The sequence below is a fragment of the Ursus americanus genome, chromosome 28 (assembly GCF_024610735.1).
Source record: "Ursus americanus isolate L20-20 chromosome 28, mUrsAme1.1.p, whole genome shotgun sequence".
Taxonomy (NCBI): domain Eukaryota; kingdom Metazoa; phylum Chordata; class Mammalia; order Carnivora; family Ursidae; genus Ursus; species Ursus americanus.
In genome coordinates this window covers 28,470,949-28,495,573 of record NC_142154.1, presented here as the reverse complement: position 1 = coordinate 28,495,573, position 24,625 = coordinate 28,470,949, and the positions used below count along the sequence as shown (strand labels likewise).

Below are 24,625 nucleotides of genomic sequence, written 5' to 3'. Positions count from 1 at the left end.
CACTCAACTGCAGTTACCAGGATGTTACCACTGCTTGTACAGAGCAGAATTCTTTTTTTTCTCCCATGCTGATTTTATCTCAAGGCATGAAAAGGCAAGACAGTGGTCTGAGGCCAAATGTGAAAAATGTCATCTCCACAAATCAGGAGAAAAGTCAAGAGCTTTTTAAAAATTAGTTTGTAAAACCAGACTGTCTCCACCCTAGAGACTGTGCTACCAAAAGTGGTCCTTAGGAACAAGGGCTGAAGAGCTTGAAACTGTTCATCTTTTTCTTATTTCAGGGTTTTTGTTTTTCCGTTTTTGGTTTTTTAAAATATGAAATCAGACCATGGCTATATTTGAGCATAGCTAAGGCCGGGTATGGGCAGTGCCAAGAAAGAGACAGTGAAAAGGCTTTAGGGTTCCCAATCTCAGCTAGCAGACTTTCCGATCTTCCTCTGAAGGAGCGGTCCGTGTCTCCCCAGAAGGAATGTGGGGGAGGGAAAGTTACAACGCCCCTGGGCTTTTCCCTTACCCAAACCCCCAGAATGACACCGCAAACCACTTCCTTCTGGGAACTGAAGGTCATAAGCTTTAAGGGACAATGGAGCTCAATGTAGGCTCCAGAAAGATGGAGACAGCGAGATGAGATGGGGGGCAGGGAAGTGGGGGTGAAGGGATGTGCCCAGTCTGAGAGAGCTGAGAGCGGTCCAGGCGAGGGACTTCGGGAGCATGAAAAGGCCTGGATCTTCCAGAATCTGCCTAAGTAGGCCTGCCGCAGCCTGAAGGGCTCATCTGAAAATCTAAGGCATCTGTGTACCCAGTGCCTATCACCACTCTCCTCGGGAGGGGGGATGGTACCCGCAGGAGCCCTCCCCCCAAACTGGGGCTTTGCCTGTCCTTAAAAAAACCACAAACCCTCAAGGAAAGAAGCTGAACATTTATAGGGGTGTAGGGACCAGACACAAGTAGGTGTTCAGCAAATGTCGAGGGTTGGGGGTGGTCAGAGGAGCAGGCAGGCCCCCCGGTCCGAGGAACTTTAATTACCACGGGAATGAGGGGAGGGGGCGATGTGAGGCCCGCAAGCCTCAGGAACAGAAGAGGCCGGGAGCCGCGTCCAGCTGCGTCCCCCGGGTCGCGTGTTGACGGCCTGGGGCGCGGTCGCCGGGGGAAGGGGCACCGGCGGGCCGGGGGCCGTGGAGCGCGCGGCCTCGGGGAGCAGAGGCCGGCCTAGGCCTCGGGGGTCCGGACACACCCACCGCCGCGGCCGGGGCCCCGCTTACCTGCTCCTCCTCCGGGGTCAGCTCCGGCGCCATGTCGGGCTGGGGCGCGGTCGCGGGCTCCATCCCGCCGCCGCCGCCGCCCGGCCGACCGAACGCTCCCGGGAGCGCGGGGAGCGGGTGCCGCCGGCCGCCGCTTCCGCGTCTCCGCGCCTCAGCAGCCAGAGGCCGGCTCGCGCATGGTGGGGCCGGCGGGGCCGGGCGGCCGCGGCGGCCGCGAACGCCGCTTCTGTCTCCTGAAGGAAAAGCTCTCACAACTGTCGGCTCTCTTCGGGGCGGAAATCCTTTTTTATTTTCTTCGCTCCTTTCCCCGCACTCCCCCTCCTCTCCCGGAAAACAAAACAAACAAACAAAACCAAGCTGCTGGCGAGGAGCTAACAGTCAAGCGGGATTTAAAAAGGAAATAGGAACTCAAGAACTTTCTACGCCAGGAGCGGGGGGTCGCGGCGGAAATTTCCCGAAGGCCGCCGGCCTCCTCGGCGTCCCCCTTCCCCGGCCGCGCTCCCGCTCCTCCAGGGCGTGAGGAGGAGTCCTCGGGGATGCGGGCCCCGGCGACCTGCGCGGCGGCCTCTCAGCCCCGTTCCTCAAAAGCCGAGGCGGCGGGAGGGAGGGAAGAGGAGAGGGAGCGAGGGAGAGGCGCCCCCCTCCGGGCTCAGGGCCAGCGCTGCGGCTGCGCCGCGTCCGCCCGAGCCCCCCGCGGCTCCATTGAGAAACCGAGCGTCTCATTCACAAACAGGCGGCGGAGAGGGCCGGCTGCGCGCGGACGCTGTCCGGGAGGGGGAGACAGAGAGGAGCCCGGGCGGGGGAAGCAGGGGGCGGGGGAGGGGAGACCCAAGGGACCGGCGCGGGGAGGGGCTTCGGCGACTCCCGGCTGCGGGGACAGAACACCGGGGAGAAAGGGGCGTGAGTTTTACGGTTCAGCTCCGTGGAAGAGGAAGAGAATACATTCGTTTGAAAACGAGCTGCTGACGGGCACCTCGCCGGGGTTACTTGCTGCTACCCCCAACGTGTGAGGGGCCCGTAATCCTTATCTAGCTCCATGTCACTTGCGGACTGGAAGACCCTGCAAACGTTGCCGGCGAGGTCCAGGATGTCTGGTGAAGGAACAGACCCTGCTAATCGAGGCGCTCGCGCTCTCTTTCTCTTTGCTGGCCGTATCCTGTAATCCCGCGCCAGTATAGCTGATTTTAGTCCCTCACAGAAGCAGCGACCGATTGCAAACCTCATTCAGGAATCATGTAACCTTTGCAAACCTTGGATTTTCACTCTGGCAATCATAGCAAAAAGCTGGGGCGGGGGGCGGTTTACAGGATAGTCTTGGAGTCGGTTTGAGAGGCACAGGGAAGGCAGGACTGTCAGCTATGTTGTTGTATCACTTCAGACCGAAAAGAAATATTCCAAAAGGGATCCAGCTAACAAGCAACAGCTAGTCCCAAGGGCCGAAGCAGAGAGAACCAAGGGAGAGGTCTGCAGACTATTGAGGAAGGTGCTCTGGCTTCTGATGCTCCTTCTAGGACTTTCTGACTTCACCTCATTTCCGCATCATTGCAATAGGAACTTCAGGTTGCCCTTGGTTAGAAAATTATTGTGCACTGACTTGTCACGATTTCAAATCCGTTTTGAAAGCTTGTTTTGGACAAAGTTATTTGTGGTTTGAATTTGTTTTGATGAAATTGTTTTGAAGTTGGGTATTAGGACTTTCTTATCGAACTCTTGCACCCGGAGTGGAGAGGACCATTACGTCACTGACACCATAGTAACAGCAGTGTTGTCCATCATGTGATGGACTTTTAAACTTTAAAAACCAGGAGGTTTGACCAGTAACTCTAGAGTGTTCAGTTTGGGCAAGGCTACTCTTTGTCAACCTAAATAGCTCTCCAAAGATCTTGAGACACTTTGCTCCTACTGTGGCCAGGCTACTCCCGGTTAGCAGTGGTGTTAAGCTATACAGCAGTCTGAGGAACAGAAGGGATATCTGTTCCGGTCTTGTCCAGGCTACTCCTTGTAGGTAGTGGCACAAGACATGTAAATATTCCTGGAGTGATAATCTTCAGAGCAGCCCACTTTGCCTGCCAACACTGGTGCCATAGACTGCTAGCCACATGCCCCAAGCAGAGAGGGACTAAGGGTAGAGGGACTCTACCAAGAACCAACTGGTAGAAATGCACACATCATCTAAATTTGGACTTCATTTCTTTCATCATCTCTTTGCCTGAAACAATAGTGTAATTAATCTTTCATTGGTTTAGAGTATGTTATATCTTTACTAAGAGACATTATCCTATATGCTACTGGCTTGTGAGATACTATTATAAGTTATAATTCCTGCAGTGAACCTGGGTTGAATTACTGGCAAAGATAATCTCAGTCTCTGAGCATAATTCGCTATGAAGAAAACAAATAACCCCTGGCACTTGGATTCTTCTGTCTCAGGTAGGTCATCACCCCATACAAGAGTTACAGTTTCAGTACTGCAACCACCAGATACTCCTCTGGATGACAGGCTATTTATTAAACAAGTATATTTTTATGCCATGCACTGGGCTACCGCTGGGGTTTCAACAATGAAGAAAACATGGTCTCTTCCACATGTAAGGATATGGAATGATTCTTGAGTTATATACTGTGAAGTGGAAACAGCAAGACTTAAATAGTGTACATAATGACGTCATTTGTACAAAGAAAAAAAAAGAACATATAAACTTTATACATAGAAAAGGTTTGGCAGGATACACAAAGAAGGTCACTGCGTTTCTTTCAAGTGGGGAAAGAAGGGAGAGAGAGACTTTTCCCTATATGGTCTTTTGTACATTTTAAGTTGTTGGGTTTTATTTTTTAACTTTTTATTGAAGTATAATTCACATACAGAAAGGAGAAAATGTAAGTATACAACATGATGAATTTTCATCTGTATAACCAGCACACAGATCAAGAAATAGAACATTCCCAGCTTGTCGAAGTCCCTCTTATGTCCCCTCCTAGTCCCTACTCTCCTCAAGAATAACCACTATTTGGGCTTCTAACAGCATAGTGTGTCTGTGTTTAAATTTTGCATGTAGGTATACGACTTTTCCCCCCAAATTTTAATAATAACTTAAATATACTTTTCCTCCCGGAGCAGGCAAATGGCTCTAGTACTAAGCTGAAGAGGGGCACCTGGGTGGCTCAGTTGGTTAACTGTCTGCCTTCTGCTTGGGTCATGGTCCCCGGGGTCTCAGATGGAGCACTGCTTCTTCTCCCGTACTCCTCCCCCAATTGTGCTCTCTTTCTCTCGCTCACTCTCTCTTTCAAATAAATAAAATCTTAAAAAAAAAAAAAAAAAGTTGAAGCTGGAGTAGGAAATAGCAGAACCTGAGCGGCACACACCCCTGAGTGGACACAGGGGAAGTTTTGCCTAGTGATCCTCAGGACTCCAGGGGTCAGTGATTTATCCAGAGCCATAGCTAATTGATAAGTATTGAGCTAGAACTTGGATCCAGGCATTCAAACTCCTAGTACAGGGATCTGGTGAAGAGAGTTAATAAAGAGAAAGGTTTAATAGAGTGAGCTAGGAAAGAGAACTCAGCAGTGTTTTCAGAGGCACAGCTGTGTGTGTGGGCGTGTGGGTGTGTAAGGGAACAGTTCTCCAGAACTGCCTGCCTATCACAGTCCTAACAGGACAATGTTCAGAAGTTTCTGAGCAGACACATGGGTAACAAAACTAAGTGCAAGGGAGCTGGCTGGATTTGCTCTGAGCGGTCACCTCAGGAGAATGAGTACAAAGGCTTGCCTTTAACTGCAGGCTTGAACCAACAAAATCAAGTATGGTATTATCATCCTGCGCAGTCAAATCTTAGAGATGCCAAATGGTTTCTAATAGCAAAAGACTGGAAACAATATAATGGCCCATCAGTAGAAACGCAGTAAATAAATTATAGTATACACATACACTGAAATATTAAGTTCATATTTATTATGCCCCTACCATGTGCCAGGCACTGTTCTACATGACTTTCATTCATCTGATCTCACCATCACAGTATGAGATAGCTGAAATTATCCTCATTAAAAAAAAACATCCAGATAGATCCACGTGTATTGATACAGCCTCCTCAGATTTTTTAATGCTTGGCTACAGGGCCTTGGGAGGAAGGTGAGGGTAGGGTTGGGGGAGTGTAGGTGACAGACAAAATCACATTTTTTAAAAGATTTTCTTTATTCATTTGACAGAGAGAGTGAGAGAGAGCAGGAGCAGAGGAAGAGGGGGAAGCAGGCTCCCTACCAAGCAAGGAGCCCAATGCAGGGCTCAATCCCAGACCCCGGGATCACGACCTGGGCCAAAGGCACAGTCTCAACTGACTGAGTCATGCAGGCACCCCCAAAATCACACTTTTATTAAATTAACATGAACTGAAATCTGAAAGTGGAAAATAAATGACAACGAGGGAACCTTGGGGGATGGGGTGTTATGAATTGTACTTTTGTCTTTTGCTTTTAAAGCAAAGGTTTCAGGTCTCTGTCTAGAAAGCTTATCCTCTCCTTCCTCCCACCCTCTTCACCAGACAAATGTGACTCATCCTTAAGGTCTCAGCTCAAAAGTCATTTCCTCAGCAAGATCTTCCTTGGCTACTCCCTAAACTGAATTAGAGCCCTGCTGCTCTCTCTCTCCCTCTTATTATTATTATTTTTTAATCAGAGAGCCGATCACAGTTTCTAACTGTGCCCTTGTTTCTATGTCCATCAGCCTAGTCTCTGCCTACTCTAGTCGACTATAAGCTCCAGGAAGGCAGGAACTACCTCTGTCTTTTTGGCCCCTGGCCCCTCAGAATCTACAGCCTAGCACCTAGTAGGCAGGCCCTTCATAAATGTGTTGAATGACTGAATCAGTGAAGACAGCCACTTTACAAAAATAAATGAAATAACATGAAATAAAAATTTAAAAAGATAGCCACCTTAACTCTGAGACCTCTAGCTTGTCATTTTCTCCTGCCTTTCTTATATTTGTTCGGAAAAGAGATATTTCTTTTTTTTTTTTTAAGATTTTATTTATTTATTTATTTATTTGACAGAGACAGCCAGTGAGAGAGGGAACACAAGCAGGGGGAGTGGGAGAGGAAGAAGCAGGCTCCTAGAGGAGGAGCCTGATGTGGGGCTCGATCCCAGAACGCTGGGATCATGCCCTGAGCCGAAGGCAGACGCTTAACAACTGCGCCACCCAGGCGCCCCGGAAAAGAGATATTTCTAAAACTGTGATTGGAATTTTACAACATTTTCTCCCAAAACATCTTTACTTCTAAAATGCAAAGCTCATGGGGCACCTGGATGGCTCAGCTGGTTAATTGTCTGCCTTTGCTCAAGTCATGATCCCAGGGTCCTGGGATGGAGGCTCGCTGCTCATTGGGGACTCTGCTTCTTCCTCTCCCTCTGCCTCTCTCTCTCTCAAACAAACAAATAAATAAATAAATAAATAAATAAATAAATAAAACCTTTAAAAAAATTAAAAAAATAAAATCCAAAGCTCCTCTCAAACATGGCTCCAAAATGTCTACTGCCCATGGAAAAGATGTGTTGTGTTATACACACATGCTTTGGCTATAAAAGATCCCAAAAAAATTCTTACTGCATTTTTTCTAAAAGGCAAACAGATTCAGGCTAAATAAGGTCATACTGCTAACCAATGTCTAGGGGGACCTTTTTTCCTTGTTTACTCATAGGCTAAATCTATCACCACTAGAATGGCTGAAGGTGTGCTCTGCAGAGAAGGTGAAAAATCTTATCCCATGTAGATTACTTTCCCCCATTACCCAAAATACTTCTTTCCCTATTGCTGTTCTTGGTCATTTTTATTTTTGTTTTCTTTTTAAACTACAATATGAGCTGTCTCTTTCCACGTACAATTTTCTCATCTGACACCCTATGCGCCACTCCGAAATCAGGGGTTAATCAGTCACTATTCTATGTTACTTTTGTACCTGACACCTGTGTCTACAGTTTACCTAACACTCTGATGACAATTATTTGCTTCCTTGCCCATTTCTCCCGCTAGACCATGAGCTCCTTGGGGGCAGGGACCATGTCTTAGTCATTCCTTTCTTCAGAACCTGGTATGATACGCTGTACACAGTAGGTGGTACTCAATCAATGTTTGCTGAAAGAATGGATCCATCCTTTTCTGCCAACAAGGTCCAGTTTTTATCAAAGAATACCAAACTGATTTAGTTACCCTGGATAGTTTGTTGCTTATGAAAAAACATTCAGTGTAAGAGGGAGGTACCATCTGAGTTACACTGCTTTCACTCACTTTGACTTATCTGTGTTAATGGGAGTCCAGAGCAGAATGGATAAATTAAGTCCACAAATAGAACCTTGTCTGAACCAGTTTCAACTTCCTCCCTTACAAAAGCTTTTGTTAATGTTGCCAGCGAGAAGCAGAACTGACAGACTGGAGTTCCATCTTTTATTTCCCCAGTTGGACTGTGGGGAAAACCTACAGGGCAAAAGCAGAGCGAGAGGCTTGAAGGGACTGCCAGCCTGCTGGAAGGAAGCTTGCTACAAATGCTAGTGGTCTGTGCCAAGTCTTAGCCAAAAGAACTCTCTAGGTTTCAAATTTTGTCTCTTCTGGTTCCATACTGTCTCTGAGGATGAGGAGAATGCCTCTGGACTAGGCCCCATAGTGAGGCTCCCCCCCCCCCCCGCAGTGTCTCAGGCTGCCTCTGACCACTTTCTGTCTCCTCAAAACAGATACAAAAATCCACATTTCAAAACAATCACTATCACTGGGAATGGATGTGAGAAACAAATGTACGCATCCTAGATTAGGGACTCTTGTCTCTTCCCTCAGATATTTGCTGCCTGAGGCCACTCTGGATGCATCTTCACTACTGCTCACCTCCTCTTTGCCTCTGCCTTGCAGTGGACCAATTGGGGAGGGGCGCGGGGGGAGGAGAGTTACAGTCAAAGCGACACCCAAGACCAAACCCCTCAGGACTGGGTGGGGAAACAAAAAGTTTAAATTAATTTGGTTCTAGGGGTGCCTGGATGGCGCAGTCGGTTAAGCGTCAGACTCAGTTTCGGCTTGGATTGTGATCTCAAGGTTGTGAGATCTAGCCCTACAATGGGCTCCATGCTCAGTGCAGGGTCTGCTTAAGATTCTCCCCGTCTTCCTCTGCCCTTCCCCCGCCCCGTACGCACACTCACTCTCTCTCTAAAATAAGTAAATAAAATCTTTAAAAAAATAAATTTATTTCTTTTTTGACATAAAGACTGGGCATCTAAGACAGGGTGGGTGAAACTCAGAAATCAACGCGTCTTACCAAAACAAGCGGCCATACTCTTGCCAAGATCTCAAGGCTTTTGTCTACTTTTCCTGCCCTACATATCAGAATGCGTAAAACAAATGACCACATCTGCTTAAAAATATGTATTGTGAGGTTTTTGCTCACTTCCTTACCAGAGAGGAAATCTGTAGCTATGAAGATCATTTCTTTTCCCTCCTCTAATGTATGTAGTGAGAAGTTTTCAGGTTGTCCTTTTAAGCACATTCAGAGAACGAAATATAGTTCTTGTTCTTAGAACTCTGCAGCATATCCAACCACCCCTTAGCAGCCCAACACACACTTCCACTCAGCCTCCTCTCCAGGGTCACTCCTCTGTGCAGCAGAGAAGAGAGGGACTGTCCCTCAAACTGCCTTCTCCCATTCCAGCTCTTCATTTCATTTACCCAACCAACATTTTAATAAATGCCAGGCACTGGGGAGCTAAAGATGAATAAGACCAGGTCTCTGACCTGAAAGAGTTTGCAATCTCGGGGCGCCTGGGTGGCTCAGTCGGTTAAGCGTCTGTCTTTGGCTCAGGTCATTATCCCGGGGTCTTGGGATGGAGCCCCGCGTTGGGCTCCCTGCTCAGCAGGGATCCCGCTGCTCCCTCTGCTGCTGCTCTGCCTACTTGTGCTTGTGCGCGTGCTCTCTCTGTCAAATAAATCAATAAAAATCTTTGGGGAAAAAATGAGCTTGCAATCTAATAGAGGGAGCGTGTACTAAGGAATTTAACCTTGCTTACAGAGAAGTTGGCCTTTGCCCTTGGCTCCTAGGAAATAACCTCTAAGCTTTTGAAATGTCCTAAGAAACTTTGTTTACCTGGGGGTCTTTGGCCACACCAGATAGTCTAGCAATGTGACTGGGGGAAATGGACTTTGGATCACATGTTATAGCTAGATCTCTGGAGGGGCTGGAGACTGAGGTCAGCCAACCAGGTCCAAATGACCAAGCCCCAATGAAAACTTGGGACACCAAAGCTCAGGTGAAATGGTCTGGTTGGCAGTACTCCCTGAGGACTATCATACACAGGTCCCAGGGAAGTTACGCTATTCATGATTCCAGTGGGAGAGGACAACTGGAAGATCCACATTTGGAACTTTCAGGACTCTGCCCCATGCGTTTCTTCCCTCGGCTAACTAATCTGTTTCCTATTACCATGACAAACTCTATCCATGAGTATAACAGCTTTCAGTGAGTTCTGTGAGTTCTTCTGGTGAATTATCAAACCTATGTGTGGTCTTGGGGACTATCCCTAAATTTGGGAGAGAGATATATGCAGTGGGATGGGGAGGGCACAAACATGAGAATGGCTAATTCTACCTGCAAAGGTAAAGGTTCAACCAGGTATCTGTCGAATGGAGTTTTCCAAAGATGAGTAGATATATTTACTAGATGAATGAAATCCGAGTGAGGAGGGACACGGGGGTGGGGGTGGGCGGATGTGGTATGAAACACAAGTGTTTGTACAAGAAATTGTAAAGCAGCATCACTGGAGAGCTGGCAGCAAAGGAAGGAAGGTAATTTATGAGGCTGGACAGATACACTAAGGCCAGGTCATGAAGAAACTTGCATGGCAGGTGAGAAGGTTATAGGCAATGGAAAGTCCTTGAAGCAATGCATTTTTAGAAAGGATCACTCTGCCAGTTGTGGCAGGGGTGGATTAGAGGTGGGGTGGGGAAGGACTGGTGGCAGGGAAACTAGGTAAGAAACTCTGGCAGTACTCCAGGATGATGAAGACTTGAATTAAGGCCTTAAGTCATAGAGGAAATGGAGAAGAGAGAGGTGGAGTTTAAAGGATATGGTGACTCACTAGCTATGAAAGGTAAGAAATGAACAGGAATCATCAGAATAATACCTAGGTTCCTAGCTGGGGTGACTAAATGCTATTAACAAAGACAAGGATCCCAAGAAGAGAGCACGATTGAGAGGGACTGTGGGAGAGAGATAAGTTCAGTTTGGGACATGCCAAGTTTGAGGTGACTGGAAGATTGGCTGGTAAGCAGTTAGACATATATAGGAGTTAGCTGGTAAGGAGTTAGCCCTATATAGACAGGGCTAGAGCTCAGAGAAGGCATCAGCACAGACACAGCAGCTGAAGTCAGGAAAGAGAAAGGCTGGGAAATGTCCCTCACATTTGGAAAAGAGGAGACCACCAGTCCCTTGATGAGAGCACTCAAAAGTGGTAGGAACAGAAGTCAGATTTCTGACATGAGGGTAAAGTGAACTAGTGAAAAACCAGTGGTTATAGACAAACTATTATCAAACACAAGTGAATTAGGATGACACCAGCTCTTCGATGCAGGCATTAGAACCCAGCACGGCTTTCTGAGTTAACAGTAAAACAACCAAGACTGCTTTCGTTGCATCAACTGGTTGAAAAGCCTACTCTTTTCCAGATGCTTGAGTTCCAATGGCACTTGAGATGAAATAGGTGATCTCAACTAGTAGTTCTTAGTTAACTCATGCCAAGCTGGCTCTCTAGCCAAGGCAAGCAGGGTAGGCTACACTGGGCAATGGTATCAGTTAGGATTCTTTGGTTGCAAGCCCAGAAGTCAGCTCTGGCTAATTTAAGCAAGACAGAATTTACTGGGTACTCATTGGTTTAATAGCAAGAACAAGCAACACCCCCTGCCTTTCCGAGGGCAAAATAAATGAATTCCAATGGATTCACTTTCTTTGTTCCTCTGCTCAAGATACAGATTCTTGTTTAAGGGCATGTGATTGGTCCATCTTGAGTCCTGAGCCTGATGTTTGGCTAAAGGAGGGCGGTTCCCCCAGATTACAGTCCCATCAGACCACACCGCATGGGGAAGAGAGAATTCCATAAAAAAGAAACTGGCCGCTATTTGGAAGGGTGGCCAGAAAACTAATATCCAATCACAACAACTTATTTACACAGGCATCTTTGGAACAGGTGGCAGGAGGTGGTTTTACAATTCACAAGAAATATGACCAGAAGACAGGCTATTCAGTGATTGATAATATTGGCTCCTTAGTTAAAAATAGAAGGGACACTCCTCTGAAACACATCCCTCAAGCTATCATTCAACAATATCAAGTTGTGCTTGGTGATAAGTTTGCCTGGTATGTTCTGTGACTCGTGCATCTGTCTCCCAAGAATGTCCTTTTGTGGAAGTAGTCTCTCCAGACTTGCTATTTCTGAGCAGAGCCCAGCCAAGTCTCTACTGACACTAGCTAGCATGCACAGCTCCTGAAATGATACAGTTGGCTTGCTGAGAGCACAGACTAGTGCATTCTCCTTGGGAAGACCATGTAGCATGTAGGCAGCTGACAATATGGTTCTTGGCAAGAGGAATACAATGTTCCTATTGCAGAATTGACCCAAATTCGGAAAAGAGCTTATTGATGTAGGCAAGCTTAAATCTGCGGCCGGCAGGGTCATTATGGGCGGGGGTTGGGGGGGTCTTCCTTCTCCGATTTTCTAGAGTCAGTTGGAGCAGCTCTGTAAGAGCTCAACACTGAGGCTAGTTCCACTGGGGTGCTAAATTTGTGTAATCCGGCTCCACTTAACCACAACTTCTGCCCAGATCTGTTCCTGGAATTAATCAACACAAAGGAACCAACTGCAAGTCAGACAAGATCTGACCTGCATCCCTCCAAAATTTTGTCTACAGGACACTAGCTAGTATTGCCGGAGTAGAATAGTGAACTCTTTTTGTCCAATAAAAGACATCCTAGAAAGGTAGAAAGCAGTGTAAGCAGCAGATTGAGGCCATGGGAAATGGGACACATTTCCTGAACACACAGCAGAAACTAATTGGTTAGTTTTAGACACTATCTTCCACTACCACAGCTGCCAAAGAGCCCTAGTTTACAAATCTAAATGGATCTGGCCAGCTCAAAGCTCTTCCATGACATAAAATCTAAAACCTCTGCACATACCCAGGCCCACCTCTCTCTCCAGCCTCCTCCTGGGCAGCTCCCCAACCCTCATTTAAGCCTGAGCCATGCTGAACCTGCTTCAGGTAACAGAGGGAGTCTGGCCCACTCCAGAGAGGGCAACTGCATACTCTCCCGCCTCCGTGAGAAGCTCCTGCTCCCCTCTTCTGCAGAGCACTTTCTGTCCTGCTCTGAGCCTCAGTCTAGCTCCAACCTCCTCTATAGAACCTCCCTTGCTTTCCTGCCCCAAGCTCTCTGCATCTGTCAGCCCTAAAGAAATCTTCTCACCTCCCTGTTCAGGTTTCTTTCCTCAACTGGACGGTGAACTCCTCAAGGACAGAATCTGAGTCCTATCTATCTCCATAAGCCCCTCTACATCACTGGGGCCTAGCACTGGGCTAATCTTCTGAAAGGCCAATGTTTGCTGAAGTTGTGAATGAACTCCATTTGCATTTTATCTCTGGCATTGTCTAAACCAAAGAAAATCACACTTCTCAGAAGAAGGAACATATTCAAATACCAAGAACTGCAGTTCCTGGTAAGACCTTTTAGAAAATGACGTTACTAACAGCAGCAATTGGAAACTCAGCAGAATGCTTAAGTGCTAAAAACAGTGAAATGGGCCAAGACTTGAACAGTCATGGTTTAGGTAGCCTGGGGGGTGGAGGTGGGGGAGGGTCATGACCATCTAAAGTTTAAGAACCACAAACAACTTCTTTCGTAAGAATTACATATATTTACATTGTGGATATCTCGGATACACTTTTCACAGGAATTACTGCTCAAATCCAAAGACCACCCGATCTGGGAACCTCTTTCAATGGTCTGAGCCAGCATTTCAGATAGGAGATAAGCTGTATCCAGCTGGAGTGGCTTTGAAAAGTCCACTCTAAAATGAAATAACCTGTTGTTGTCACTGTCTTCCTCCCCAGCCTTCTTTTTGGGACGAAGCACCACCCTGTGACTCCCCAAGGAGCCACCCTGTTTAGTTCTCCATGAGGCTCCCAGGGGGGTCCAAGCTATGGGGAGGGCTCTTCAGCTTGGGGGTAGACAGGTGTTCCAACTCATAGCGTCCGTTCTCAGACGCCTTGTGTGTGACATTCTCCTTCATGCCTTCCTGGCTCCTCTTGTGCTCAATAATCTGCTGGAGCTGGTGCCCAGCATATTCTGGCTTGGTGGTCAGTGGGCCAGCTGGCACAGCTACGCCAAGAACATCTGACACCATGTAGGGGCGCAGCCAGCCCACCAGAGGAGTGCTTCCAGGGCTATAGTGGGTCTGCTTGTGGTAGAAGAGAAGTCCATCTACCTATAAAAGGGGAAACCAGGGACCAAAATTACTTCTGGGGCCCCGTGTTTCCAGGAGAGCCTATGACACAGGGGCAGCTCTAGTGGGCCAACTTCCTTTCCTGGATCACCGCCAGAGGAAAAAGAATCATTGTTTCTCACACATGCAATTTCTCTAAATGAAGAAATGGCCTAGAAAACTAAATTTTAGAAAATAAAAACATAAATAGCACTTTCTTGTTTACAGGGTGCTTGCTACCCACTACTTTATCCTCTTACCCACCACTGAGGGTGTTTAAGAAAAGGGGCTAGGGCTAGTTCTGGGGTCCTCCCTAAAAACACAGTGTCTGACTCTTGGTTTCAGCTCAGGTCATGATCTCAGAGTCGTGAGATCGAGCCCCACATTGGGCCCCATGCTCCGCATGGTGTCTGCTTGAGATTTTCTCTTCCTCTCCCTCTGCCCCTCCCACTCAGGCTCTCTCTCTCTAAAATAAATAAATCTTAAAAAATAAAAAATAAAAAAATAGGGGCACCTGGGTGACTCAGTCGATTAAGCTCATGTCATGATCCCAGGGTCCTGGGATCAAGCCCTGCATTGGGCTCCCTACTTGGTGGGGAGTCTGCTTCTCCCTTTCCCTCTACCTCTTCCCTGGCTTGTGCTCTCTTTCTCTCTCTCGCTCACTCTCTCTAAGTAAATAAATAAAAATCTTAAAAAACAAAAAACAAAACAAAACAAACCACAACACAGTATTGAAGCAGAAATTCAACTTGAACCCAGGTCATCTGTCCTCAGATCCCATGCACTTTTCACCACTCAGACGTCTCTGTAATGGGTAATGTGCTCCACACACGGAACAAAGCAGGGGAATTGGACAGGGCCTTCCAAGATGCTGGACTGCTGAGCACAGGGGAAACAGGCTATCAGGAAGCCCTGTTCCCCATGCCATTGTTGGCTGCCTAACCTCCCCCTAAATTGTCTGCAAGCTATGTTCCGGGAAACACAGTTTTTCTCAACGGGAAGACCTCCTACAGTCCCACATTTTCTTTTCCATGATTCAGTGACTCATCTCTAAAAAGCATTTATTGTCACTGGGGCATAAGGATTATAAATAAAGATGCTGTTCTTACCACCTTCTTAATTGACTCCCAGAAATGAAGGCAACTCAGCCTTTGCCATTTCCTCATTTGGGAAGCTGTGATCCTTTTAGCAAAATTATATTGAGCTCAAGCAAATACTTGTGGGTGACTGGGCAGAATTTTAAAGGGTATGAGGGCAAAGGAAAGGAAGTGCGCTGAACCTGGAGAGGGTAACTGCAGGTACTGGGATGACAAAGACTGACCAGGACTGAGAAGCTTCTAGGGACATGAGACTTTCAGTTAAACTGGGAAAGTTCTGGACAAACCGGGGCAGGTTGGTCACCCTGCTCCCACGCCAGTGCCCAGCAAGCACTGCCACCCCGAGGGACCATCTGCTCTTGGCAGGGAGGATAAGGAGTTTGTACTTGGTCCGTCAGTCATAGGAGCCCCCAACTTTACCATCATCTATGGCAGTCAAACAAGGGGCCTATCAGGCTTATAGCAGAAAACAGGCACCCAAGAAGGACCTAGGAATGGAAGGCTTGGCCCTTCTGGCGCCCCCACCTGTCTGTACAATGAGGGGTGTAGATGAGCTGTCCTTGTAGGGCCCTTCCAGCTCTGGCATTCAGACTTATCTAGCAGGGTGGAGCTGAGGCTCTGAAGGGCAGTGGCACATCCTTTCCCAGGAATCAGCTTTCAGCCCTTCTCTGATGCTCTGACACAGCAAAGTCAGAGGATATCCTAAGACTGTGTAACCAAGCTTCCCTGTGTCCTGCAATCACGTCAGAGCAATAAAGACAATGGCTGTTACCTCAAAAGGGAAATCCATAGACAGCACCTTACACAGGCTCTCAGGAGTGCAAGGGAAATTCTTTAGCCCCACGAATTTAAACTAAAATAAAAATTAGAGCAAAGAATTAGTATATGTTACAAATAATATTGGTTCCAGCAGTGAAAAACTGTATCAAAGAAGAAAAGTTCAGTCTCATCCTTCCCTCCCTCTCTCCACCCTCTGAATTACTGGGTTGGTAGTCCTCAATCTTGCTTTATCCACAAGAATCACCAGAGGAACTCTTAAAAATCACTGAAGCCCAGGCCCCACCCCGAGATTCTGACTGAATTGGCCTGGGATGAGTCCCAGGCATTTTTTTTTTTTTTAAAGCTATCCAGTTGATTTTGACACACAACCAGGACTGAGAACCACTGTCCTGTGCTAGGTTTAGGGACTGTATGTTATTCTCGAAGCCATATGACAGTCCTAAAGAAGGGCTAGTGCAGCCCCTTTCACATCAGCAAGGATTTTTAGACTGAACAGTGTAAGAAAATGATTAGGACTAAAACTCTGAAGTCACATTGGCTGGGTTTGACTCCCAACTCTGCCAATCATTTTATCTGTATATGCCTCTGCTTTTCCATCTATAAAATAGGATAATAAAAGTATCTCCCTCATAGGGTTGTTGCATGGGTTCAGTGAGATAACATGCAAAGCACTTAGAACAACATTTCAGACACAGCTGCTCCCATGTTCCCCTCCCTCAATACAAGTTCTTCCAGAACCTTCCTGGTAACATCACTGGATACTAACCCCATCCACTGTCCTGTAATTGGTTATCCGAATTCCTTTAAAAGTGTTGTTAGCAATCTAAGCAAATGCCAATCTATAGGGCTTTGCTAATAAAATGCCCTGAACACAGCTGTCAAATATTTAATCACTGAGTGGGTAGCAAAGACCCATGGGCTGTCATCTTGGGCTGCGGGACCTGGGGGAAGGCAGTCCCCTCTCTGAGCTTACATCCTCATCTGTAAAATGAGGCAGCTGACTAGATGAGGTCACTCTCAGCTCAGATACAAGAACAGAGGTTCTCAAAGTGTGGTCCGCGGACTAGCAGTACCAGCAACACTGGGGAACTTGTTAGAAATGCAAATCCTCAGGCTCACCCTGACCTACTGAATCAGAAACTCGGGCGAGGAGGCCCAGGCATCTGTGTTTACCAGGCCTCCAGATACTGCTGATGCATGCTACAGTTTGAGAACCACTGTACTAGAGTTCTAAATAGCATTATTAATAAAAGCATTCTATATCAACCACTACTTATTGAGTGACCACCATAAGTAGCATGTTAGGAGAACTTGCACATTTGTATCACTTAGTTCTTAGAACAACCCTGTAAAGATGTTATTAACCCTATTACATAGATGAAGAAACTAAGGCCAAATGAGGTTATTAACTTTAGCTAGTAATCGTTAAAGCCAAAACTAGTTCAGATCTGGATGACTGTTAAGCCCACACCCTTCCCGTTGTGCCATTCTGCCTCAAAAACAAGATAATTTCATTCACAGTGATTCTATTTAGATAAAAGAACAATCCAAACCAATCCCCCAAAGAATCCTACACTCCCAACACCAGGCCTTACAGGATTAAGCTTGGTTTTCTCTCCAAGTCCTTCTTCTTCTGGTAACTTTGAATGCATCCAGTAGAATCGGAAATCAGTCTGCCACAGAAAGATGAAATGTTGCTCATTTCAAACTCTAATATGAACAAAAACACCCCATTCTAAATAGCCACCCAATTTATGAAGACCTAAGCTCCTATCATTACCCTCATTGTCCCTTCAAACACTGCCTTAAGGTCAGGAAGATGTTTATAAAATCTTTGAAGATTTTTTCTTAAAACCCAATAAGATTTTTAATAGCAGTTGAACCAACATATATCGCTGAAGGCCTACTATGTGTCAGGCTCCATGCTAAGGACTTTACCGCACATAATCTTATTAATCCTCAACCATACTCTGCAAGTTAGATTACCATTATCTCTATTCTACAGGTGAGGACTTTGAGGCTCATAGAGATTATATTATTTGCCCACAGAAAATAAAATAAAATAAAATAAAAGGTGACCCAGGACTCTAACTCCAAAGCACATTATATTAACATTTGTTTTATTTTAATTCTGAAGATCAGAAACTACTATATGGTTGTAACTTCTCACAAACTACTTTATTCTCTGAATTACTGATATGTACCCTTCTGTAGCTATTTAGTGCCTTTTGTTTCTTGTACATTATTTTGCTTTTAAAAATTTTTTAAAAACAGTCTATTCTATATATTATAGAAATACAGGTAATTTTATTTATTTATTTATTTAAGTTTATTTATTTGAGAGAGAGAACGTGTGCACACACAGGCAGGCAGAGGGGCAGAGGCAGAGGGAGAAGCAGGCTCCCCGCTGAGCAGGGAGCCCTAGGTCGGGTTTGATCCCAGGACGTCAGGATCATGACCTAAGCTGAAGGCAGATGCTTAACCAACTGAGCCACCCAGGCGCCCCAAAATACAGGTAATTTTAGTAACTAAATTTTTAAGTTGTGAATACATGTTATGAAACATCCTTCAGCAGAATTAAAGGAAAATATGTTCCAGATTGAATTTATGAGATCTGAGTTTTAGGTGTGGCTCTGCACTAGAGCAAGGTACTTACCATCTGTGGCTCTCAGCTTCCACACCTATATGATGAGGAATGACAACAGCACTCACCTTACAGAGTTGCTGGAAGGGCTTCAATGAGATAAAGCTCACAAAGTGCTTGGCAACGTTAAGTCTTAGCTATTATTGTTAGAACGAGGCGTGTGTTCAAATTCTACAGCACCACCACCTAGCAGCATGCTTTGGAAAATCCTGCTTTGGCTGATGGCTACACTTGGGCCTCCATGAGGATCGCCTGGAGGCTTGTTAAAACATGAGCTGACCCCAGAGTTTCTGATCCAGGAGGTCTGGGAATTTGCATTTCTAACCACACTGAGAATGACTGTGATAAACTAATTGATAAGGAGGATAAAAAAAATCACAACTAGAAAACTGAGACAATGATGGGGGCTTGTCGGGAACAGAAATGGTGTCTGAGGGGCTGACCCAGCCTCACTCCGATGACTGCTACTGTCACTCATAGGAATCACCAATCTCAGAAGAACCTTGGGGGAAGGTGAAACTTGAGGGGAGAATATTGGGGCATCTCCTCACTTGGAAACTCTCCTTCCAGAGCTGGCCCCTCAGAGATTCGAGCCGTGTGTCACACCAAGGAGGCCCTGCTGTTTTCAGGGTCAGGATGTGGTTGGTGAAGCAGCAGAGCTGGCTGGAGACTCTTCGGTGGTGATTTAATTCCACCTTCTCCCCCTTGTGCTGCCTGCACAACGTGGCATCCCTGTTGCCCACCATCTCCCCTGCCAGCAAGCCTCCCCCACTCTGGAGAGAGGGGAGGGGGTGGCTGCAGCTTCTACAAAGTCCCAGCCTACCCCTCTGCTTTGTTTCACTCTTTCCTCCCCTCAAGAATTGCTGTACTTCCCTTAGTTCCTCCTACTTCTTTTTTTTAAATGAAGCTAATTTAAACACACTCAAAGATGCAAGGAACATTAGATAATGTTCTTGATATACCACATCCTGTGCACACCAAGAAGCTGGTCACGTACCAAACCCACATGCTGAGCCACTATCCCGGGAGGAGAGGAGAACACAGGAGACATGAGGAGAGTATCAATCCTCACCTGGCAGTCATAAAAAGGGTGTCCCCTCCAGCACATCACATCTAGAACATAGTAGGTCTGGTTCACCTCGCTGTAAATGCAGTCCAGAATGGTGTAGTCTGGGGACACAGAGCAGAAAGTCAGCACAGGCTACCTCTTCCAATTCGAGTGCATTAGGGAGAAAGTTCTTCGTGGCCCTTTCTTGCTCCTGGTGCAGCTTAAGGGTGATGTGAGTAGGACAGTATGAGAAAGATCAAGGCAACCCTTAAGCCAGGTGGGAATTCTAAACTTTTAGATAAACTGGGACATTTACTCACCTTAGAAAAGCTCCAGTCCAAAAGCAAGTAATCTTCCATTTTAATTTACATGCACTTTTGAGTTCTTATTATGGATGGTGCATTATGTGAGGAATATTAACAATAAGTAATCCCTGCCTTTAAGGAATTTACAATCCAGTTAAGGAGATAAGATGATACACAGAAAAGAACCAAGAGCTGAACTGTACAACACAGGGGCGCCTGGGTGGCTCAGTCGGTTAAGTGACTCTTCAGGTCATGATCCCAGAGTCCTGGGATCTAGCCCCACATCAGGCTCCCGGCTCAGTGGGGGCCCTGGTTCTCCCTCTCCCTCTGCTGCTCCCCCTGCCTGTGCTCTCCTGCTCTCTGTCAAATAAATAAAATCTTAAAAACAACAACAACAACAACAACAACAAAGTTGTAAAATGCAAACTAAGAACAACAGGAATTCCAGAAGAGGGAGATTGGAGCAGCAGGAAATACTTCACGGAAGAGATGGTACATGAACGTAGTCTTCTGGGATCAGAGGATTAAAACAACAGGGCAGAGGGGAGGAGGGAGGGCACTTCAGGCCAGAATACTGACATGGCGTGAGCAAAGGCCTACAGGTGGAATGAACTGGGCACATGTGGGGAACAAGCAGGCAAGCAAGCTGAACAGAGCTAGGAGTGGGTATAAGGACTAGGGGAAAGACATGAGGATGGGTGAGCCAAAACTCACACATGAAGCGCTCTAAAAGCCAACAGAAAAGTCTAGCCTCAGTACCAAGCACACGAGGAACCACCGAGGGAGCCTGAGCAGGCAGGAAAGACAACAGCGTTCAGGCCCAGCTCTGCCACTTCAATGAATGGCTGTGGGCAAGTAATTAACAGCCATGATCTTAGTCTCCTCAGCTGAGCCTAGGTTGGAGGGAGAGGCTAAGGTTAGAACAACGGTGAAGGAGAAAAGGGAACTTGGCAGGAAACCCTAGCAACAGCTACTGTACTTTACACTTGACATTTTGAGGGACCTACCCCCCAAAACTGCACGTGTCACCTTGTAATGGATGTCCATGGGGAAGGTGTGTCGACTTTAATTCAGGGATTTGTTACCCATAAGGCCTCATAAGGCTGCATCTATTCTGCAACTGAGGTGGCCTGACCTTGAAGAAGATGACCTGAATCCAGTGGGTTGGATTGACCTTGAAGGGGATGGCCCAAATCCAAACATACAGTTTCAAAGGTATGCTTCCAAAGTGAGTCTTTAAAGCAAGTAACCAAGGGCCTTCCACTGTCTTTTACTAATTATAAAACTTAATAAATATGAGCATCTGGCTGGCTCAGTCAGCAGAACACGTGACTCTTGATCTTGGGGTCATGAGTTTGAACCTCTGTTGGGTGTAGAGATTACTTTTTTTTTTTTTTTTAAGATTTTATTTATTTGACAGAGAGAGAGACAGCCAGTGAGAGAGGGAACACAGGCAGGGGGAGTGGGAGAGGAAGAAGCAGGCTCCCAGAGGAGGAGCCTGATGTGGTGCTCGATCCCAGGACTCTGGGATCACGCCCTGAGCCGAAGGCAGACGCTTAACGACTGAGCCACCCAGGCACCCCATGTAGAGATTACTTAAAAAAAAAAAAAAAAAAAAAAATATATATATATATATATATATATATATATATATATATATATGTATGTATGTATGTATGTATTTCTAAACAAGCAAACAAATGTAACAAATAGACAATTTTATGTAGGTACCTTTTGCTGTTGTTGAGTTTCGCCTGTTGCCTCCTGGCAGAAGGGAAGAAAACCTATTGACACAGTAACCACTCTTGGTGTAGGCGCTGGTAGAACCCTGTGGGAAAGTTACCATTCCCATTAGGCATCAAAGTCTCCTCACCCTCTTGCTTCCACAGTCTGCAGGGGCGTCATCAGCCCAAAGATGGCTCTCAACAAATCCATCCTGCAGGAAAGCATTTCAACCCCCATGCCAGGCACAGCTGCTGCAACAGAAAAGGAACGCAAAGTGCGGACAACCCTCTCGGGCCCCCTCCCTCCTCAGGAGCTTTGTACTACCACTTTGCTATCGCTCAATAAACCTTGCTTTGCTGCCCACCAAAAAAAAAAAAGGAACACGAAGTGCAAAGAATCCCTCCTGCTACAGACCAGGCATACTGGGATAGGGAGGAGGCAGCGACTTACCCTGGAGGCCACAATCAGGGCCCTTTTTCCGACAGGGCACACAACCACAATCCATTCCTGCCCTAAATCCGAAGGAACGTCAATTAACCACTCAGACAGCATCAACTGGGAACATAAAAAAAAATGGCATTAAAAATCAACAGGGGTGGGGTGCCCAGCTGGCTCAGTCGGTAGAGCATGCGACTCTTGACCTCAGGGTTATGAATTCAAGCTCCACGTTGAGTGGAGAGATTACTTAGAAAAATGAAATATTAAAAAAAAAAATCAACAGGGGTGTGCTGCTGTGAAGTTTGCAATGACAAAGACTTCGCATCCTATACACACAACGAAGATACACATAAGGCTGACAGTAGACCTCTGCCCCACTAGCTTTCAGTCGACTTGTCTCAACTGACGGGATGGAGGCCGCTCACTGTGAGCTTCAACTTCTCTCATCTTCATTTCCTGCATCCATACCCATTCTTACCACCTCGCCTCCTGTGTCTGGGTGACGGGACTTTCTTCCTCCCCTTACTCTGTCCATCCACCTTCTGTTCTCATAACTACTACCTTCCAGGGGCTATACCTAGGGATGAACAAGGTCCCTGACCCTGAGATGCTTTTAATCTAGATCATCATTTCTCAACCTGGTGACCCCAAATACTGTACAAAGGATGTTGGGAAATCTGCCTCAAGGGGGGGATGAAGAATGAAATCTTGCTATTTGCAACGATGTGGATGGAGCTACAGTATATTATGCTAAGTGAAATAAGTCAGTTAGAGAAAGACAAATACCATATGATCTCACTCATTTGTGGAATTTAAGAAAGAAAACAGATGAACATATGGGGAGGGGGAAAAGAAAAAAAGGAGAGAGGGAAACAAGCCATAAGTGACTCTTAATGATAGAGAAAAACTGAGGGGTGACAGAAGGAGGTGGGTGGGGGATGGGCTAGATGGGTGATGGGTATTAGGGAGGGCACTTTTGATGAGCACTGGGTATTGTATGGAAGTGAATTCACTGAAATCCAGAAACCAATATTGCACTGTATGGTAACTAACAAAATTTAAATTAAAAAAAAGGGGGGGGTGGTGGTGAAACAAATTTTGCAAAGATTAACTCATGGCTCAATTCCTCCCATCTACACAGAGACTGGCCTATCAACGAATAGCCCCCACAGAATTTTTCACCTCTCCTTCCCCCTAGGCCCACAAAATGCTCAAGCCCTAATGGTCAAAAACAAAACAAAAATGAAAACCTTTTATCACTCTGTGTTTCTGTTAAACTATCCCACTTTGTCCTTCTTAAAACGACTTCATATTTCTAGATGCTGCCCTCCTGCCCACCCTGACAACCTCAGTCCAGACTTGCTACCCCGCAGTCAGAGGCCATCAATGACCTGCTCGCTGCCAAGTCTCTCTCTTCCCTCTCCTCCCCCTTATCTCCCTCTGCTCCACTCCTCATGTGACGCTGCCGGTCACCACCTCCTCATCCTCCTTGACACATGTTCCCTTGGCCATGTGAGCCAGTGCTATTCTTTTTTTTCCCTCCAAACACTCCTCCACACACTCCCCCAAAACATGTAGAGAATCTTCAGGAGGCTGTTTTAGGTTCTTTTCTTTTCTCTTGGATGCTGTCCACTCGGGTCTGGGTCACATCTACTTCTACAGCCTCAGCGGCCACTTCTGAGAGGACACCCCCTAATTCTCCTTCTGTTTCTCTTCTTTCCTTTTTTTTTTTCCTTAAGTAAGCTCTGCACCCAACACGGGGCACAAACTCACAACCCCGAGATCAAGAGTTGCACACTCCACCGACTGAGCCAGCCAGGTGCCCCAATTCTCTTGCTTTTTCATCTCCAGACTGCTTTCCTTTCCTCCGGACCTATATTTCCAGCCATCCACGTGGTATCTCTTTCTCTGCTTGCTCTCTGTGTACCTTAAACTCAGTGTCCCCAAAACAGGATTCATGGCCTTCGGTCGCCCAAGTACCTTCCATCCCTGAAATCCCCTCCTTCCCCTTCTGCACCCTGTAGCCCTGTTAATGGCAATACCATTCTGTAACTGAATCTTTTTTTTTTTAAGACTTTATTTATTTATTTGTCAGAGAGAGAGAGAGAGAGCATGCACAAGCAGGGGGAGTGGCAGGCAGAGGGAGAAGCACTGGCTCAGCTGGGAGCTCGATGTGGGACTCGATCCCAGGACCCTGGGATCATGACCTGAGCTGAACGCAGATGCTTAACCAGCTGAGCCACCCAGGCGTCCCTCTGTTACCGAATCTTAAACTAAGCATAATCAACATGTCCTTAAAGAATGGTAGTGATACAACACCAAAAGCACATGTGACAAACCAAAGGATAGATAAATAAGACTACAACAAAATTTAAAACTTTGGTGCTGCTGATGATACCATCAAGAAAGTAAAAAGAAAACCCACAGAATGGGAGAAAATATTGCAAATTATGTATCTGATAAGAGACCTGTATCTAGAATATATAAAGAACTCTTACTACTTAATAATAAAAGACAACCTAATTAAAATATGGGCACAGAGGGGCACCTGAGTGGTTTAGTTGGTTAAGTGTCTGTCTCTTGATTTTCGCTCAGGTCATGATCTCAGAGTCATGAGATTGAGCCTGTGTCAGGCTCCGTGCTGGGCGTGGAGACTGCTTATGATTCTCTCTCTCCCTCTCCCTCTGCCCCTCCTCTCGCTTTCTTTCTCTCTCTCTCTCCTTCTCTCTCTCTCTCCTGCTCTCTGTAAAAAATGGGCATAGATATTTCTCCAAAGAAGATATACGAATGGTTAATAAGCACATGAAAAGATGCTCGGTATCATTAGTCCT

At 46.3% G+C, this 24,625-nt stretch overlaps 2 protein-coding genes across 5 annotated transcripts in view; both read right to left on the bottom strand.

The window, feature by feature from the left end:
• PTPN9 (protein tyrosine phosphatase non-receptor type 9) overlaps positions 1-2,020 on the bottom strand; it is a 75,308-nt gene extending 73,288 nt beyond the window's left edge. Inside the window, exon 1 of the mRNA XM_045795148.2 lies at positions 1,263-2,020. Within this exon, the coding sequence (XP_045651104.1) occupies positions 1,263-1,325 (63 nt within the window). The 5' untranslated portion in view covers positions 1,326-2,020. The remainder of the gene's footprint in view (positions 1-1,262) is intronic.
• A 1,139-nt stretch (positions 2,021-3,159) lies between these two features.
• The window catches only part of SNUPN (snurportin 1), a 31,547-nt gene continuing 10,081 nt past the window's right edge, over positions 3,160-24,625 (bottom strand). For all 4 annotated transcript variants that reach the window (XM_045795144.2, XM_045795145.2, XM_045795147.2 and 1 more), the window contains exons 4-9: positions 21,807-21,911; positions 21,363-21,459; positions 19,351-19,448; positions 17,230-17,307; positions 15,627-15,707; positions 3,160-13,760 (exon numbers count right to left, since the gene is read on the bottom strand). In XM_045795144.2, coding sequence (XP_045651100.1) covers positions 13,440-13,760; positions 15,627-15,707; positions 17,230-17,307; positions 19,351-19,448; positions 21,363-21,459; positions 21,807-21,911 — 780 coding nt within the window. In that variant the 3' untranslated portion in view covers positions 3,160-13,439. The remainder of the gene's footprint in view (positions 13,761-15,626; positions 15,708-17,229; positions 17,308-19,350; positions 19,449-21,362; positions 21,460-21,806; positions 21,912-24,625) is intronic.